Source organism: Anoplopoma fimbria, chromosome 8, assembly GCF_027596085.1.
Source record: "Anoplopoma fimbria isolate UVic2021 breed Golden Eagle Sablefish chromosome 8, Afim_UVic_2022, whole genome shotgun sequence".
NCBI lineage: Eukaryota > Metazoa > Chordata > Actinopteri > Perciformes > Anoplopomatidae > Anoplopoma > Anoplopoma fimbria.
The window spans coordinates 19044994-19062143 of record NC_072456.1 but is presented as its reverse complement, the minus strand read 5'-3'; the positions used below and the strand labels follow the sequence as shown (position 1 = coordinate 19062143).

General features: G+C 41.9%; 1 protein-coding gene across 1 annotated transcript in view; it reads right to left on the bottom strand.

The window, feature by feature from the left end:
• Window positions 1-547: 547 nt before the first annotated feature.
• Window positions 548-17150, bottom strand: part of acbd6 (acyl-CoA binding domain containing 6) — a 28705-nt gene continuing 12102 nt past the window's right edge. The window contains 2 exon segments of the mRNA XM_054603205.1: window positions 548-1411; window positions 3831-3861. Of these exon segments, the coding sequence (XP_054459180.1) occupies window positions 1257-1411; window positions 3831-3861 (186 nt within the window). The 3' untranslated portion in view covers window positions 548-1256.

Below are 17150 nucleotides of genomic sequence, written 5' to 3'. Positions count from 1 at the left end.
GACTTAAAGCACGGTCAAGTTGTTGTTGGTGATGTGATAATGATCTTTTCATGTTTATTTTCTCTCTCTGGACTTTTATTATTGCTACCTTTAATTGCATGTACTGGTCCTGGTGGGTGGTGTCTTCTGTGTGATACCCAGAAAGTTTTCTACTGTTTTCTTTTTTTTTCTGTCTTTGCTTCAAGGGGGATGTTTTGTGTAACTTATCCATTTTATAAATAATTTAAACTCTAACACAAATGTTAGTTTATTCTGATAAAGCGTATCATAAAGTATCTATGTTTCCAAACTGTATTTGCTATAAAGGTACATAATTGAAAAGCTCAGTTAGTTTAATCTGAATGGATAATGTATGGCTTGGTGCTCACTAAGGTGAAATGTCAGTTAAGCTTTTACTTGAACAAGGACTGCAGTAGTATACACTCTATATTGCAGTGTGTGTTTGAACTATAAATACGATAAAGCGTACCAGATTACTATCCGATGCCGATTGTAACTTATCTAACAAGCAGAGAACAAGTCAGAGGGAAAGTATTTGTTGAAGACTTTAATGTGACATATGACAAATGATTAAAGCATTCCTTGAACGTAACAACTGAATCATGAACAAAAGGTCAAAGAGGGCTGACCCCGACTAAAAGGCCTGGCTGATCGTCAGGCCTGGACAGTATAAGTGGGAGATATGTATAACATATTTTATTAGAGTATGAATATTTGGGGAATTTCATACCGTTTACAGATTAAATAAGTGGATGGGAATGTCTGTTTTTGGTTCGTCCATTGACTTAAATACCTGACAAATACAGATATTTCATCACATTGATGCACAAATCCTGTCCAATATTGCCAATAAACAGTCCTCATTGATGTACAACATTGCCTGCACTGGTCAAGATATTTAAGGTATTACTACAGTATAGCAAAATCTTCACCAGGGCTCGCAGTAATTGTCATTTCATTCAACCCTACTGGGCATATAAAGTTAATATACAATATCTAGAGGAAAATACATGTGGTGTTCTTCGTTTCATATGTCTTATCAAATAGAAGGGCTAATGTTTAAACCCCGTAGTTCCAAAGAGCTAAGCCAACGAAATCAAACTCACCTCAAGTATTTGAAAATAAAACAAAATAAAACTCTATCAGCAATCTGGGTAAACTAACTGCTGGGGATGAACAGAGTCTCTTCAGGGATGAAGGAAGATGGAGTAGTGAATGACTGGAGCAGCGATGAGACGTGCTGGAAGATGAGCCCTCTAGCCTTTGGGAGCCGTGTACTGACGCAGGAGAGAGGAGATGGCGCTGGATTCGGTGACCTCCTCAGGGAGAGAGCCCTCCATGTCTTTGATGGACGGGTCGGCTCCGGCGTTCAGCAGGAGCTCCACGATGTCGGCAAACTCACACGCCGATGCTATGAAAAGAAGAGAGAAAAATGATTGAGGAGCTATAAGAAAAAGGATACAAAGCAAACATTCATGTACACTTTCTGCAAGGCATTTAGCTTTTTTTAGCCATGCTAGCATCTGTATGGCTGTATAAGATAAGATAAGATAAGATAATCCTTTATTAGTCCCGCAGCGGGGAAATTTGCAGACTTACAACAGCGTAGAGTAAAGTGCACACAAGAGACATAGTAGAAGAAGACAAGCTAAAAATAAAATGTATGGGTGGCAATGTACGTCTGTTGGTCGATCCACCGATTTGGTCCAGACTGAAATATCTCAAAACCTATGGATGGATTGCGATGAAATTCGGTAGACATTCATGTTCCCCTGAGGATGAATCCATAGAACTTTGTATTTTACTGACTTCATTCATTAGGTCACAATTTCAATGTGCCCAGTACTTTGGTTTATGAGCTCAATTTATTTGAAGTGCTAATTAGCAAATGTTAGCATGCTTACCCGCTTAGCTAAGATGACGAACATGGTAAATGTTAATCCTGCTAAACATCAACGTTTACATTTATTCTCAACTTGAAAAATCTCAGAATTGGGAATTTGATGGATCACTGCTGCTCATTACAGACTGTTATGATGCTGTGGACCAATTTGGAGTAAACGTGCCTCATCCCTTTCTTCTACAAACTGTAGTGAAGTACAGTATGCACAGTGCTGCAGTAAATGAAAAGCCAATCTGCAGGCCCAGCACTGACACCGGCCTGGACCTGTGGTTCTCTCAAACACTTCATTTCTGCCCCATTGGCAATTTGTGCCCCACTAAAAGGGTCTTCTCTCTCTCTGTATAAGGGGGAGGAAGTGGGGGAGGCATGCTCTTTTTTAACCCAGTTAGCATGTCTCTGCATTCCCGATGCACCTCTCGCCCCTCTGGCACCTCACCCCCCCACCCACCCTCTCTCTCTTCCTCTCTTGTTCTGAGTGCTCTCCTCCGTCGGTGTCAATCGCTCGCTCCTCTTAAAGAGCGGACTCTGTGCCGCGCCATGATCGCTGATGTCAGCAGCCACGGTGATTGACAGCCAGGCCTCTTAACCTCAAGCCCAGGGTGGCTGGCTGGCTGTGTGCATGAGATATGATGATACATCGGAATGCACGCAAGTGTGTGAGCAAGTGTGTGTGTGCATGCTCAAGTTGTGTCTATGAATAGCACGAGGTGTGCGAGTATCAAACACTACAATCAGACTAACAAATTTTTCTAGCCACGCTTGCAGTCTTCCTTTTGTTGCTCTAAACAGCATTTTATTTAGCCAGTGGTGTGTGTGTGTGTGTGTGTGTGTGTGTGTGTGTGTGTGTGTGTGTGTGTGTGTGTGTGTGTGTGTGTGTGTGTGTGTGTGTGTGGGCGCGTGGCGGGTGTCTTGCCTGGGCCTTGAGCTGTAAAAAGTGGCTGGCCCTCGGGGGAGCCGTAGAGGAGGAGAACAATTTATGGTGAGCAGTAAACCCTCAATTAATCACTTGCCAGCCACTGTGGCCCTGTGCAAAGAGAGGTGGGAATGAATTTTCATTCTCTGCTATTTGTCTCTTGGAGTTCATCGCTTATGTTTATTAGTCATCTTTTTATGCCCCATCCTCGGGGCTTCCTTTACCGAGTGTGTTTGTGTGTGCAGATCACCAACGGGTGATGCAACATGCCCACACCAACGCCACCAAGCTGAGGGACAGATGGTGCAGCCACACACACACCCACCCACACACACACCCACACACCCAGAGGACAGAGGAAACGCCCCTCTGGGACTTTTGTGTTGGGGCATGAGAGGGTCAGGGAGTCTAAGGACCAGTGCTGATTTCCTCTGGGAGGCCTGCCGATTATCACACACACACACACACACACACACACACACACACACACACACACACACACACACACACACACACACACACACACACACACACACACACACACACACACACACACACACACACACACGCACACACACACACACACACACAACAAAACCAGACAGGCATCCACACATACATACCAAAGGACACACACAAACATACACACACACACACATGCAACTCGCATGATACAATAAGAGTGGAATAAGAGAAACTGGGTGAAAAACAACTGTAGAAAATAAAGATGAGGTATGGAGGAGAGCGTGTGGGAGGAAGAGGAGGGAGAGATGACAAATGTTAGACTAATGTTGAAAAAGAGCCAAAAACAAGCTGCTGTAAATAAAGAGAGTTCGTACACAGACAACACAATGATGTCACGGGACGATAGGTGTTAAGAGTTTCTTTCCAAAATGAGATATTCACCATGTGAAAAATAAACATACATACACTTATCAAGTTGTGTACCAACTTATATATTTAAAGTTATACAACATCTTGGACTATAAAGATGAATAAAAAGGTCCTTCTTACCATAATGTAGCGCTGTCTGTCCTTCATTATCCTGTAACACAAAACAAGTCTTAATAATAATATCAGATAAAACAAAATATACATTGAACATTTAGTGTGAGAGAAATGATTTTGCTCAAACTTCCCCAAGAGTCAACAGGGAAACTTTCAGCTTCTAAAGTACCAACCTCCTCCTACTTGTTGGCTTTGGACAAATGGTGCCATGTTTTCATTGTACCAAATGCGAATTATGCGATGATGAGATATTGATTTGAGAAACATGTGACCTGCAAATCAAATCTTTCAACTTGCAGATGACTTGCAGCTCTGATCAGGTCCATTGTTAACACTCATAGAATAACAAAACAACGGACCACTGTAACCAGTGTAACCAGTGTACTCTACATCTCAACCTCATGTCTGCTACTCCACGACACATGTTGTGCTCACAGTAGGAACTAGGTGTAAGGTCTAAGAGTCTTAAAGATTCAGGCTTTTGATTCCATATTTTTTATTATTGTAAACAAACTACAATACATTATGCTGTATTTAAGTAGTTTGGGCCTATTGGGCAGAACAGGAGAAACTCCCATTATCCTGTTGATTAAGCTATCGTTCATGTTTTATTTAAATCAGTGTTCATTCGTTTTTACCAATACATTTGCAAGATGTTTTCATGCCTTTGTGCCACATTTTTAAGACCATACATTCTCTGAAACATCTGTATGAAAATAAGAATAAAAGAGCATGACTTTTCCAGTTTTTTTATGACCGTACGAACCCTGTTACCCTTAGTTACCTTTAAGTGTGTTAACAAGTGAAAGTAGATAAAAACAGTCTGTAGCGTCATTTAAATTAACATAATTTATTCTATGAGTGTTAACAATGGACCTTAGACATCAAGTGGGAGATATTATAGTTGTTATCGCTGACTCCGAATTACAACTCAAAGGCTGAAGTGAGCAGTTTTTCCACTTGGCTGCTCGTTATGATTGTCTTAACAATATGACATGAATGAAGCATTAGTCCATCTGCTTAACTTTTAGACTTCCCTATACTGGCTTATATTTCCAAAAGAGCTGCTCCCTGTAGTTTTTAGCAAACTTTTTCAAGGATTTTGCTTTTTTTAGGGACAATTCTCTGCTGCGGTTAAATATAACTAAACATTTAGATTTGTATATACGGGACAAATGTGCTCACGTCATCCATGTTGTGATTTGTTAACAATAAGAAAAACATTTTATATTTACAGCCTTATCTTTTAAATGAATCAACCATGGAGGCTATGTGACCCTGACATACAACAACTCAGGGCCAATGGAGAGAAGAGTGTCAGAGGGTGACCAGAAATACAGTGGTCAGCGAGTGTGTGTGCAGGTGGATTTGTGGGTGTGGGTGCTAAAAATACCTTGGGTCAAGGGGTCAATGATGGAGATATAATTCTTGTTAGAACTTTAGATTGGAGACAGCGAAGAGGAAATATATATGTGTGTGTGTGTGTGTGTGTGTGTGTGTGTGTGTGTGTGTGTGTGTGTGTGTGTGTGTGTGTGTGTGTGTGTGTGTGTGTGTGTGTGTGTGTGTGTGGGTATAATAAGACAATGTATGACAGGAATCATCCACGGGAGATCCAGTTCTTAATCACTGTTCCAGCCTGTCTTTGCACCTCATAATGATGATAAATGGTCTAACTGTTGCCTTCGGTCACAGAACCAGAGCAGTAGTTGAGCCAAACACAACGGTCTCAAATGCTCGGAGACGGATTAAAAGCCAGCGGGCGCCGTGACATTTCCTTCGGAGCTGTAAAATGTCACTGCGGTGGAAAATACCTCCAAATTACTAAAACTGTTATGGCAAAATTATTCATTAGTCTTTTTTCACCTTTGCCCTTCCAACAGCAGATCCTCTCATGCACCTTCCTGTTTTTGTTACTTTCATGTCCTTCCTATACTCTGATCCAATTCTTCCTCTTCCTCTTCTGACCTCCCTTTCTCCAAACCACACCTCCCTCGTCTCTTCTCTTTCATTACCTTTCCAACAGTCACCTCTCTCTTTTTACAGTCCTTCCTTTCTCTCCTCTTCTCTTCTCTCTCTTTTCCATTCAGCCTTCTCCTAAATCTTTAGCCTTTTCCTTTCCTTCTTCTTCTTCTTCCTTTTCCTGTCTTCCCTCTCTAGCTGGGCCCGGTGCAGAGTGATCCTATTGTTATGTGTCTCTCTCTCTCAGGAGCAGCACTTCGGGGACCTGCTGATTGGATTAGAGCTTTCTATTCCCTCTGGGTGGATCACAGAGCACAGATGCAAATCGCCACCAGCGTGGAAAGCGTGCCGTAGTTAACCCAAGACAACAATGCTGTCTGTCTGCGAGTTAAGTCGCAACCTGTGATGTATCGAGGACATTGTGTCTGTCTCTCACGATGATTCAGAGAGACAGAGAGAGATGCAATAGCTAAGAGTGTAACATTTTACTGTCTAGGCATTTTCTGTAAAAATCAAATGCCTTGGGATGCCACGCACGCACGCACACACGCAGTGACAGATGTTTAAAACGCAGGCAAAGCAAAAGACCTTGATGCACACAAATACATACAGTTATAATTAAAGTGTAAGGGGTTTAAGCCCTAATCTGCTGCGAGCGCTAATCTGCGGTGAGTCGTTCAGCAAGCACAAGCAGAAAAATTATGAATGAGTGGTTGATAATTCACCAGTAAACACTATACGCCGTAAAGCGCAGCGAGTCGGGAGGCAAAAAGAATATTTAAAAAAGTTATACAGTATGTTGCCGGTTAAGGTGCATGTTTGTTAGGAAATATTTTGCCAGTGTGTGTGTGTGTGTGTGTGTGTGTGTGTGTGTGTGTGTGTGTGTGTGTGTGTGTGTGTGTGTGTGTGTGTGTGTGTGCGGTGTACATGCTTCTTGCATGTTCATGTGAGGGGTCAGCGGCCTGTCCTCTCAGCGTTCCCTAATGCCCCTTCATCCAGGACGGAGGCTTGATGGAATCACAGGAAATTGGATTGTATTCCATTTGCTTTGGAAGCAGCCTGGAAGAGACACCACCCCCCCCCCCTCGGCCCACCACTCTCCCCCAATACCTGCAGTTAGCTACCCCCCCCTACCCTCTCTCTGGTGCACCCCTGTTCCCATCCCATTACGGAGGCGTGTCGCAACCGAACCCCTTGCTTTTACATGTCATCCAAAGTTTCCCCTTGCGGTGCAGAAATGCTGGGCTGGATGTCAGCAGAGTGCTCAATAAAGCCGCTGCTTGCACAATACCAGCAGCAGAGATCCAGCACTGTGTAGTGTATCACCCTAATGGGGTGGAGCAATATGCTTAGGAGCAGCATGGATAGGGATTGATCTATTAGTACAATTGCAGTTTTGCTGAATTTAAGTCACATCAATCTATCATTTCTACTACACAGGCGATGTGAAGCGAGATGGATGAAAGAATAGAGACGGCAGATCAAGGATGTAGGAAGATGAGCGCAGTCTTTTTTCTTTACAGATCAGAAGTAATACTGTAACTACTTCAAAATTGGTCCAATGAAAGATGATCGTCTGTGTGTATACATTTGTGTCTTTTAGTCAGATTGTCCTAACAGAGTGCAGGAGTCAGACTCACTGGCCAACCAGGATCGAATAAAACATCTTCTGTAACTCTGTTTATCTGCAGGAGACACACAAAGGGACTGTCACAGATGTTGTGTTCATTTCTGGAAAGTGGTTTAACTTGTTTTCTCTATCTGTCTGCCTTCACGGGCCTTGGACTACAGGACAAGAATACTGCATACATTCACCCAAGCTGTTTAAACCAGCATTAAGTGGAGGCATCAAGGGCACATCAGAGGAGGAAACTTAACTCAGTCAGGGATACAAATAGGACGCAAGAGGTCCCTTGTGTATATCTCCTCTTGAAACTAGGTTCCAGTCTGCCATTTTTTGCTGTTCGTCTGTGTCTGAGCATTAGGAGAGATTGTTGGCTGGTGTAAAAGGTCTGTCACTGTCAGGTCTGAGACTGAAGAAAGCACAGTGTGTAAATGTGTGTGCTGCCCCAATGGACTGTAAAAGCATTCATGTTTTTATAAAATAAATGCTACTTAAAGGTGCTTTAATTTAACAGAGACATTAGTGTAATTACAGCCAACAAACAAGACCTTAGTCAAGATGACTGGCGGACATTTTTTTGAGTGAGCAATGGGCTTCAACACTTTCAAAAGGTAGTGGGTTATCTGCAAAAGCTTAAAGAAAAGAATCACTTTCAACATTTTTCTCAAGAGGTAAAACCAATATATGAAAGCAGGTGTCCTGAGCTCGGTTCCTCTAATGACCACCAGCTGTTTTAAACTCTACTAGATTTATTCTTTCTCACCATCATACCCTCTCTCTCCAACTCTTCCTTTCTATTTCCCCTTCAGGTTCTTTTTCTTCGTCTCCGTAAACTTTCTCATGGCCTTTTTTCCCCCCCCACTCTCTTTCCTCCGCCTCCCCCCTTTCTCCCTCCGAATGTCCCTGACAGCAACATTAAACAAGTGGGGAAAAATGGACAAGCAATTATGATTTATGATCAATGCATGCAGCAGCTGCTGACTTTTATAATGACAGTGGTCGGGGGGAGGGAGAGAGGGAATGAGAGGGTGTGTGTGTGTGTGTGTGTGTGTGTGTGTGTGTGTGTGTGTGTGTGTGTGTGTGTGTGTGTGTGTGTGTGTGTGTGTGTGTGTGTGTGTGTGTGTGTATGTGAATCAGTCTCCAGGGTGTGTGCGGGGAAGATGAGGGGTGAATCGATAGGCGTCTGGGATCGTTGGTATGCAGATTCCGGCAGATAGCATTATGATGAGCAGGTGCCATTAATCAGAAAGCAGAACACAGAGCTGAGTGAGATGAAGGGGAGAGGAAGACCCTCCTTCACTGGGTCCAATCTGTAACCAGATCAGCTACTGTGGCAAACGACATCACGGACCAGACAGAAGCAACTTATAGCACTTTTTATAGAATGCATTACTAATTCCGCAGACTTTTTCTGCTTATCGTAATCTATAACAAAGAACATTTAGCCTGCTATATCAGTATTTTTAAAAGTTACGTTTAGTTATGTTTTAAAAGTACATTATTGTCACATAGATGTGCCGTTTGAAAATGCTCTCTTAGTTAGTGCATTTAAGGAAACTCTAAACATCTGAGACTTTAAAGTCAGCTATAGAACAGAAGCAAAATGTAGAAAATTCACCAAATACACCCATTGCTTTCCATAATGTTATTGTAAATCTTGTATTTTCTATCACTGAGTACCTTAATCTCAAATCTCCTACTATGCAACAACAAGGAAGACTTTCCAAAAGTCCATTGAAACCTGCATTATGATAATATAATGTATATAATGTAGGATGTGATTTGTATTCAAAGTACATGCAGAATCGTCATGGAAATCCATAGATGAAGCCAGAAATAATCATACAAACATATGTATTGTGTATAGGTAAGTATTATTGTATGTAAAGGCATGTGCATGCACATGAGTGTACACTATGTTTCCTGTGTGTGTTATCCGTCAGATGTGTGTGCGGTGTTGGGAAAGGCCCCCCCGGTGTTAAAAGGATCTGCAGATCGGGGCCAGCCCTAATTGAATCTGGGTCTCCTCTCTGAGCCGGGAGAGGTAACCTTGCCACTCAGCGTGTGAGCACTGCCACCCACGGTCAAATTAGCCTGACGCCAAAACTCCCTGTCCTTCACACCTCCTGGGAGTGTCCTTCAGGTGCCCCGGTGATACACCCCCCCTCGCTCCAATAGCTGCCATCAGTAATATGGCTGTTTGTTGGGAAATCCTGAATGATTCCCAGGTCAAGAGCTGATGGGGGGGTCCCGGAGGATGCCAGGAATTATAGATATGTATTGTGTCAGAATTGTCAAGAGGCCTAAAACTGAGACACAGTTTACAGGAAATGTCTTCCATCCCAAAACAACAACTATGGGTCTGGAGCTACGCTTAATATGAGTATCTGAAGCTCCATCTGAGTGTAAAAGCCCCTCTTAAAGGCTGGACATACCTTTCCCCATAATAGCCTGATTTTCTTGCCTTTCTCTGTCACACTAGACAAAAGAAGCCTCTCTTTTTCACTAATTCTCCATTCTAACCAACCCTGTTCTTTTCTCCCTCCCTTTCCTCCCTCACCTCCCCTCCCCATGTCGCCGAGGTTGCCTGTTCCCATGGGACACCTTAGCCTCCATTAAAGCCATCAGAGAGGAGGATGAGGTTGAGACTGAGAATTAACATCGCCAGAGGCCCCCCCCGTCTGTCCTCCTGCTGCTCATCGATGATGTTTAAAAAGAAATATATGAAATAAATAAATACATAAAAGAGTGTAATATGAAAATCAATGGCCAGGCAGCAAGGGGCTGCGGCTGAGGCATTTGGAGTGGGGGACTCATAAAGCTGAGTACTGCGGGAGACTGATGGAAGGCAAAACACTTACTTTGTTTATTCTCTCTCCTCACCCCCGTCCCCTCCCCTCGCTGTCTGTATCCAGCTCCCACTCTCTCACTCTCTTCTCCCCCTCCAGCCCGCTCTGTCTGAAACGGTCGAGGACAGCTTTAATGCTCCTGACAATTTATGTGGACGGTTAAGAACGATGGAAATCAAATAGTTGAGTGTAGGCAAGGCCCAGTGAATGGCCAATAAGAAAGAAACAACAGCTGATGATGGCAAAGAGGACTGTTACCTGCTGGAATGGCTCTTTAGGCCGCACTATTACTGTCAAGTCACTGGCTCTTTTTCTGAGTGCTCATATTATAGATTCATAACTGTATCTATGTCCGATAGGCCCTTTTAACACAGCGCAGGGACAGCCTTCATTTCATCGAGTTGAGCTAATGTGCAGCAAGTACTAAATACGAACGCTATAAGAGCGGCTAACAGCGTGGCGTATAAAACGTCAAGTGGCTCCGGTGGCTTTTACGTATGTGTGTGTGTGTGTATTATACGTTACCAAGGTGTGTTCAGATTCCTCTACTTTAACAGAAGCGTACATATTGTAAGAAGGTACACACAAACACACACCTTTGAAAATGCAGGAACAATAAATAACCCTTCAGCCTATTATAAAGAGGATGCAAGGAATTGGCTTTCTGCATTAATGTGTGCACTGAGTTGTGTGAGCGTCTCAAGAGTCCACTATTAATCTGTTGCAGAGCCATGGGAGTTGTGAAGTTGCTCACTGTAGCTCTGACACTCTGCCTGCACCCATGCCTCAGTTGAATATGCACCAATTACATGCTGCAAGCTGTGGACACATGCAGAGGAACATGCTGATACACATTGACCCAGGTGTATTGTCCCGCTTCTTCTCTAATATTCTCTAGGGTTGGGCAATATGGATTAAAATCTCTATCATAGTATGTGTAATTTGATATAGTTTGAATATATAACATGATAAAATTGCTGGCGAATCTGTTGAGAAACTGTGGATTTAATAATGAAACATAAATGTCTACTTTTGGCTTATTCAGCAAATTGACACATGCAAATATCATATAATGCTGCCATAAAGTCATCATGCTGATTGATTTGTAAGATGGTCAATAATGTCCTAATACAGCCAGAGAGGTGAAAAGGACACATACTATGGAATAAACAGTATTTGACCGAGTCATTTATTTGTTTATCTGCTTTATTTCTCCCTTCATCCTATTTTATCTTTATTTTGAATTCTTGATTTATTCTATGTTCTTACTTTCCCACCTTGCTGCCTTCCCTTTCTTAAAGACCCTATATATTCTGGGGGATAGGTTGCACAATTACAAACACACATGCACACACACACACAAACGCACACACATGCACAATTATGACGAATCTTGCTGGATATTTGTTATGACTGGCCTGACTGAGCCATTAGTTATAGGAGGCTGTGCTGGGAAAGGGGAGGGATACAAACGTGTAATAATGCCTCCACCATAGAATTTCAATCAGCCACCATGGTGTGTGTGTGTGTGTGTGTGTTTGTGTGTGTGTGTGTTTTGAGCACACAAGTAGTTGACACCACAGTAGAGGACACAGATGAGATGGTTCAGTGTTCTTTGTTTGCTAACAGCAGGCCGAGCATGAGAATTCAAAAAGGTCTAAAACGCTCAGAGTAGAGCTGCATAATATCCACGATAAAGGCTGCAGTATTTATTTTTTGCTGACTTCAATATGAAACGTCATAAATATTGATACAGGTTTACTATGCTTTTTTATGAAAAATGAGCATGAACAGATGCTAATGCTTATGATTTGTTCAGTTTGATTAAAATGGAATATTTCCCTCTGACATGCTTCTTGATTTGTGATCCACGGATTTGGCACAAAGAACACCTTATTTAGGGAAACACTTTTTCCTTTGAGAAAGAGCAGTCTTGTGCTTTTTGGTAATTGCAGTAGTCCATATTTATACGAATGTCTGACGTTTTATATTTTTTCCGTTCATTTTACATGCACACCATCTGCACTATTTCATGCAACAGCAGATTATTCAACTAATTAGCAAGGCAACAGTTTTCTTCAAGAGCTGTACTAAAATGTTTACATTTGAAAATAATTATTGGTGGTAGCCCTAGCTTGTAACTTATTAATAACTAACCGTTAACCAACTGGGATGATAATTTTAACTAACTAATGGAGTGGTAACTAACTGGTAGGTAACTGGTAAATGTCTGTATGCACATGTCAGTATTTGGGTTTTAATCTTTTAATACTTTATCTTTCATTTTTTAAATACACAACATAAACAAACAGCTTTGATAAGCATCCTATAAATGTGGGTATTAAAGAATTGTGACAAAGATTTATGCCGTGTGTTAAAAAAAAAAATCAACATGTCAGAGCTCTCTGGTGAACAAACTATGTATTGATGACACTGTTCCTAAAGTATCTTTTAACAGAATGTATCTTTGCCTTTTTTTTTTACTGCAATGTCTTATGTCTTATCAACCTAAGTTTGAAATCTGCAAAGACCTAATATCAGAAGATATATCAGTCCAACCAATTTATCAGTCCAACTCTAGAAGGTCTAGAAGGGATACTTAAGCAGCTTTAGTAAAAATGTGACTGTTTACTTTGAAAAATCAGAGGAAACGTCCCTTTATGTCATAAAGATTCCCCAAGTTCTTCACTGACATCTGTAAACTTTTATCAGTTGAGTTGAGATCTCTCACAGTCTTCAATTCACTGTTCCAATCAACAGCCGGAGTCCACCCATACCACTCGTATCAATATCGAATCAATGGATCCATACCTTAAGAGAGACTATGTCATTACCAATCAGCCACTCACACGTATGTACAGAGCTCCCTCGCTCTATTTTACACACAAGCAGACAAACTGTTGATACCCATAAAGAATACTTTTCCTAAAACCTAACAAAAAAAATAAGCACATTCAAGAAATGTTAGAGGGTGAAAATGTAATAAAATATCTGCCAGTCTCTTCACAGACAAACAAACAGCTACACACAGATCCCCTTGCAGGTTCTACATGCAGACTGTGTGGATGAGACTTGTTGTGTGCTCTTTAGCCACCAATTGCAGGCCGCCCAGTCAGATATTTATTACTATTGATCTAGCTGGTCCTGGCTGGAGACTTTTGTTCTGCCGGCTCGAGGCTCTGACCTCAATTAAGTTATGAATTTCTATCTGATAGACTGGGAGCGCTTGGGGCCCTGCCGTGGCCGTGCTACCACGCTGGATTAATTAGAATTAGCGGTGCTGCGAGTTGCCCTCCCCGCCTCATGGATCATGTTGTTTTAATACAAAGTAGAGGCGGAGGCGTGGGAGGGATGGAGTGAAGGGGATGGGAGCTTTTTTGGGGGGGAGGGGAGAGCGATGAGGAGAGGGGAAAGATAGAGACAGACAGAGGCAAAAAAAAAAAAAAAAAAGAAGGCATGATTCGAGTAAAAGGAAGAGAGACACGACCATGTGCTTAAAACTGAACTGCCTTTTTCCTCCTATTAACTTCTTTAAACCTTAACAATGTTTCCTTCCGGGCATTTGTGTTTGTGTTGTTAACCTGCATCTCACCTGTCCTTCCTCTTTGTTAGCCCTAATCCGTCACCCTCTCACTAAATCAGACATTGTGTTAATCTACTCCGGACCATTCCTGACCTTTGTTATAGGTCTGCAGCATCTCTGAAACCAAAGCCATGCCTTTTTCGACTCCAGTTCCCATGAATGGTCATGTCCTTTCTACAAATGCAGATTTCCATGGCAACCTTACAGCTTGTTGGAAGGGTTAGAGGGAGGGTTTCCGGTGGGATTTCCACCTGTGTTGGTGTGGGATTACACCGTCTGGACGGAGAATGACCACAGGGGGAGCGGACACACACAAAAAAAACACACGTCTAGACTCTTAACTCTTAGTCACACAAAAGGAAACCAATCCAAAAATATTTAAGGTGGCCCAATCATTGAAAGAGCCATCTTTATTTCTATTTATTAAAGTTTTCTCAAAGGAAAAGTTCATCACTTTGGGAAATATGCTTTGTTGTAAAAAATTAGATGCGTAAATTGTTTCCACTCTTGTGTCTGTACTGTAAATAGCCAGCAGACGGTTAGCTTGTCTTAGCACGACGACTTGAACAAACATACATAGATATATTTTGTTAATTACTCTTATTATGTCTTTAAAACAATGATACTTCTTACAGTTGAAGCAACCAAACCCTAATTAGTGATGAATCTGTACTGTGGTACTGTTTTCACTGCTGTCTTGATATGATGGAATGTCATTAATTTAAGCTGATCCCTCATTAATGCTCTTAAATACATTCTAGCACACATAATATGAGCCCAGTGTCTAAGCCTTAATTTCCATTATTGACATTAAGTGAGGCTTTACTGTCGTCTTTCCCACAGTTTGTGCCCTACTTTCTCTGGCTGTATTAGCTGAGGGAGCAGTGATACGGAGAGGACGGGGGTTTAACGTACAGTACAAAGGGCCTGATCTACAATTGGCAGGTGGCAGAGCTGTGATCTGTGTATTCAAACACACACACACACACACACACACACACACACACACACACACACACACACACACACACACACACACACACACACACACACACACACACACACACACACACACACACACACACATCTACCTATTGTAGTCCGTCCCCCCCGCCTTGATCCAGGATTAACTATCAAACGAGCCTTTAATGCAGGTTACCAGGGTTTTGGGAACAATTCACTGAAACAATCAGTTGATTAATTTCGAACGATTTTCCTCCTCTGCCAAGCAAATAATAATACTTTTTGTTTTAACTCTCAAAGTCCCCCTCCCCTTTTTAATCAACAAATTAAGCATAAATCATGTTTGATCTTTATTTACTGGTTTGCTCGGCAGTTGGTAGAGGTCAAGAGAGATTACTGGTCACTCTAAAACAACCCAAACATTCCTCTATTCCTCTCATGAACACACACACACAACCGCACATACTCTTTGTTTCATGTGACAGCAGCTTTGGGGAAAAAAAGGACACAAGCATAAAGCTGCTCCATCAAGTTTTTACTGTTCTCTAATATAACGAACTTTCTTTTCCTTCCTCTCTTTCTTAATTCCTTTCCTTGGCGATTTCATTCCCAAGTGAAAAAACAAAACAAAAGGACGTCCGAGCAGGTTCTAATGGGAAGCATATCGCTCTGTAAGCTTTACATAGTGAGATAATTTGGCATTGCGACACAGTGGTATGATTTAGCTGCCTATATTTTTCTCTCAGCCACCTCTTTGCCACCTCATAAATCTGCTACCAGTAACTCTGCTGCAGAGGTCCAGTGTCTTTAATACTCAGGCTTCTCCACAGACGGCTTCCTCTAACACCTGAGAGGAAAGCGGGTGAAAAGGTCCTGACGGTCTGAATGCATGACTTCAGGAAATGTCTGCACTCTGGTTAAAGAATCCTCCCTCTAAAACATTATTTTTTTGGTTTTCCTTCCTTCGAGTACACATCGTTGATCAAAAAGGGACCTTTATAAAGCAAAAAAGGTCTTTCAATAATTGAAACACACCTGAAATGATCTCTAGATTACACCATCCTCTCTCTGTTTGCTCCAATACTAACGATTTAAGATAATGGAAGCAGCATTGGATTATTTCCATCCATGTGTTTTGATACAAAAAATCAGTTAAATCAGAAAAAAAGTGAGAGGGACATAAATTAAAAGTCTACTGAAATTCCTCCACCCATTATCACTACCTGGCCGTAGATTTATGTTTCCTTCTTTGACTGCTAAAAAGTCTTGGCACATTGGGATATCAATTTATATTGTATTGATAGATACATGACTGTAAAGAGGCTGCATCTTACAAAAGGACAAAAGCTTCCATCTATAGATCAATCCTCCTCTGCTGTCCTTATCTTGATATGGCTCTAAATCATTAGTGGAGTGTTTTCGTAGTTATCCCACTGTTAAGTCTTTTATGAACCATTCGCCACAAATCCGCCCCCTCCCTGCGAGCATTCAAAACAAAAGGGTCTAGCATGACCACAAAAGAGAAAGTCATTTGTGAAATGTCCTGATTATGTGGGTTGTGCAACGTAAAACAATTTGCCTGATTACTTCCAATTGATTCGGCCTTACAGTTAAAGCCTCAGTGTGCAGCCCGGTGAACTGCATTGTGTCGTGCCACTGGGCAGGGAAGAGGAGTAATTTCTCCGATGTGAAGCTGAGCCAGCTTACCGCCAAAGCTAAAGCCTCCTGGTCGCTGCTAAACCTCAGGGAGGCAAAACACCATGCTAGCTACCAGCTAACTCTGTCTGCTAAAGCCCTGGGGGGATTTGTCTGTGGCACAAAGTGAATTAAAGGTGACCTTCTGGAAGGGATGGAGAGGGAGAAGAGAAGAGAAGGACAGTTGGAATGCTGGAGATGTCACTATTTGCCTTGAGCTTCTACACATGTGCAAAACAGTGTTACAAGAAATCAGAAAGCTCCTGCAACTTTCCTTTCACACTAAATCACCTGTTATTCACTACAACACACATCTCTATTTTCTCTACTGACTTTTTGAACAAAACACAGATATTATACTTCTGTTAGGTGTAATAAATGTTGCAACACATTCAGGATCAAACAAACACATTAAAGGGCTCCGGCACTCTGAACAAAGCAGTTGTCGTGAGTGAACCTTTACACTGCATGCATGTGAATTTGTTCTGCCATCACCTAAAAAGAACTGACTCCTGCTCTCAAGTTCAGTAATTCATGCAATTTTAGAGGTGTAATTTAATAACGTAATAGAGGTCTGTCCTGCCCCAGTTCTAGGCAAGTGGCCGTTCCAAAATCTATTTTTCCATAGAGATTTTCTTAAGTTTAACCTTTTG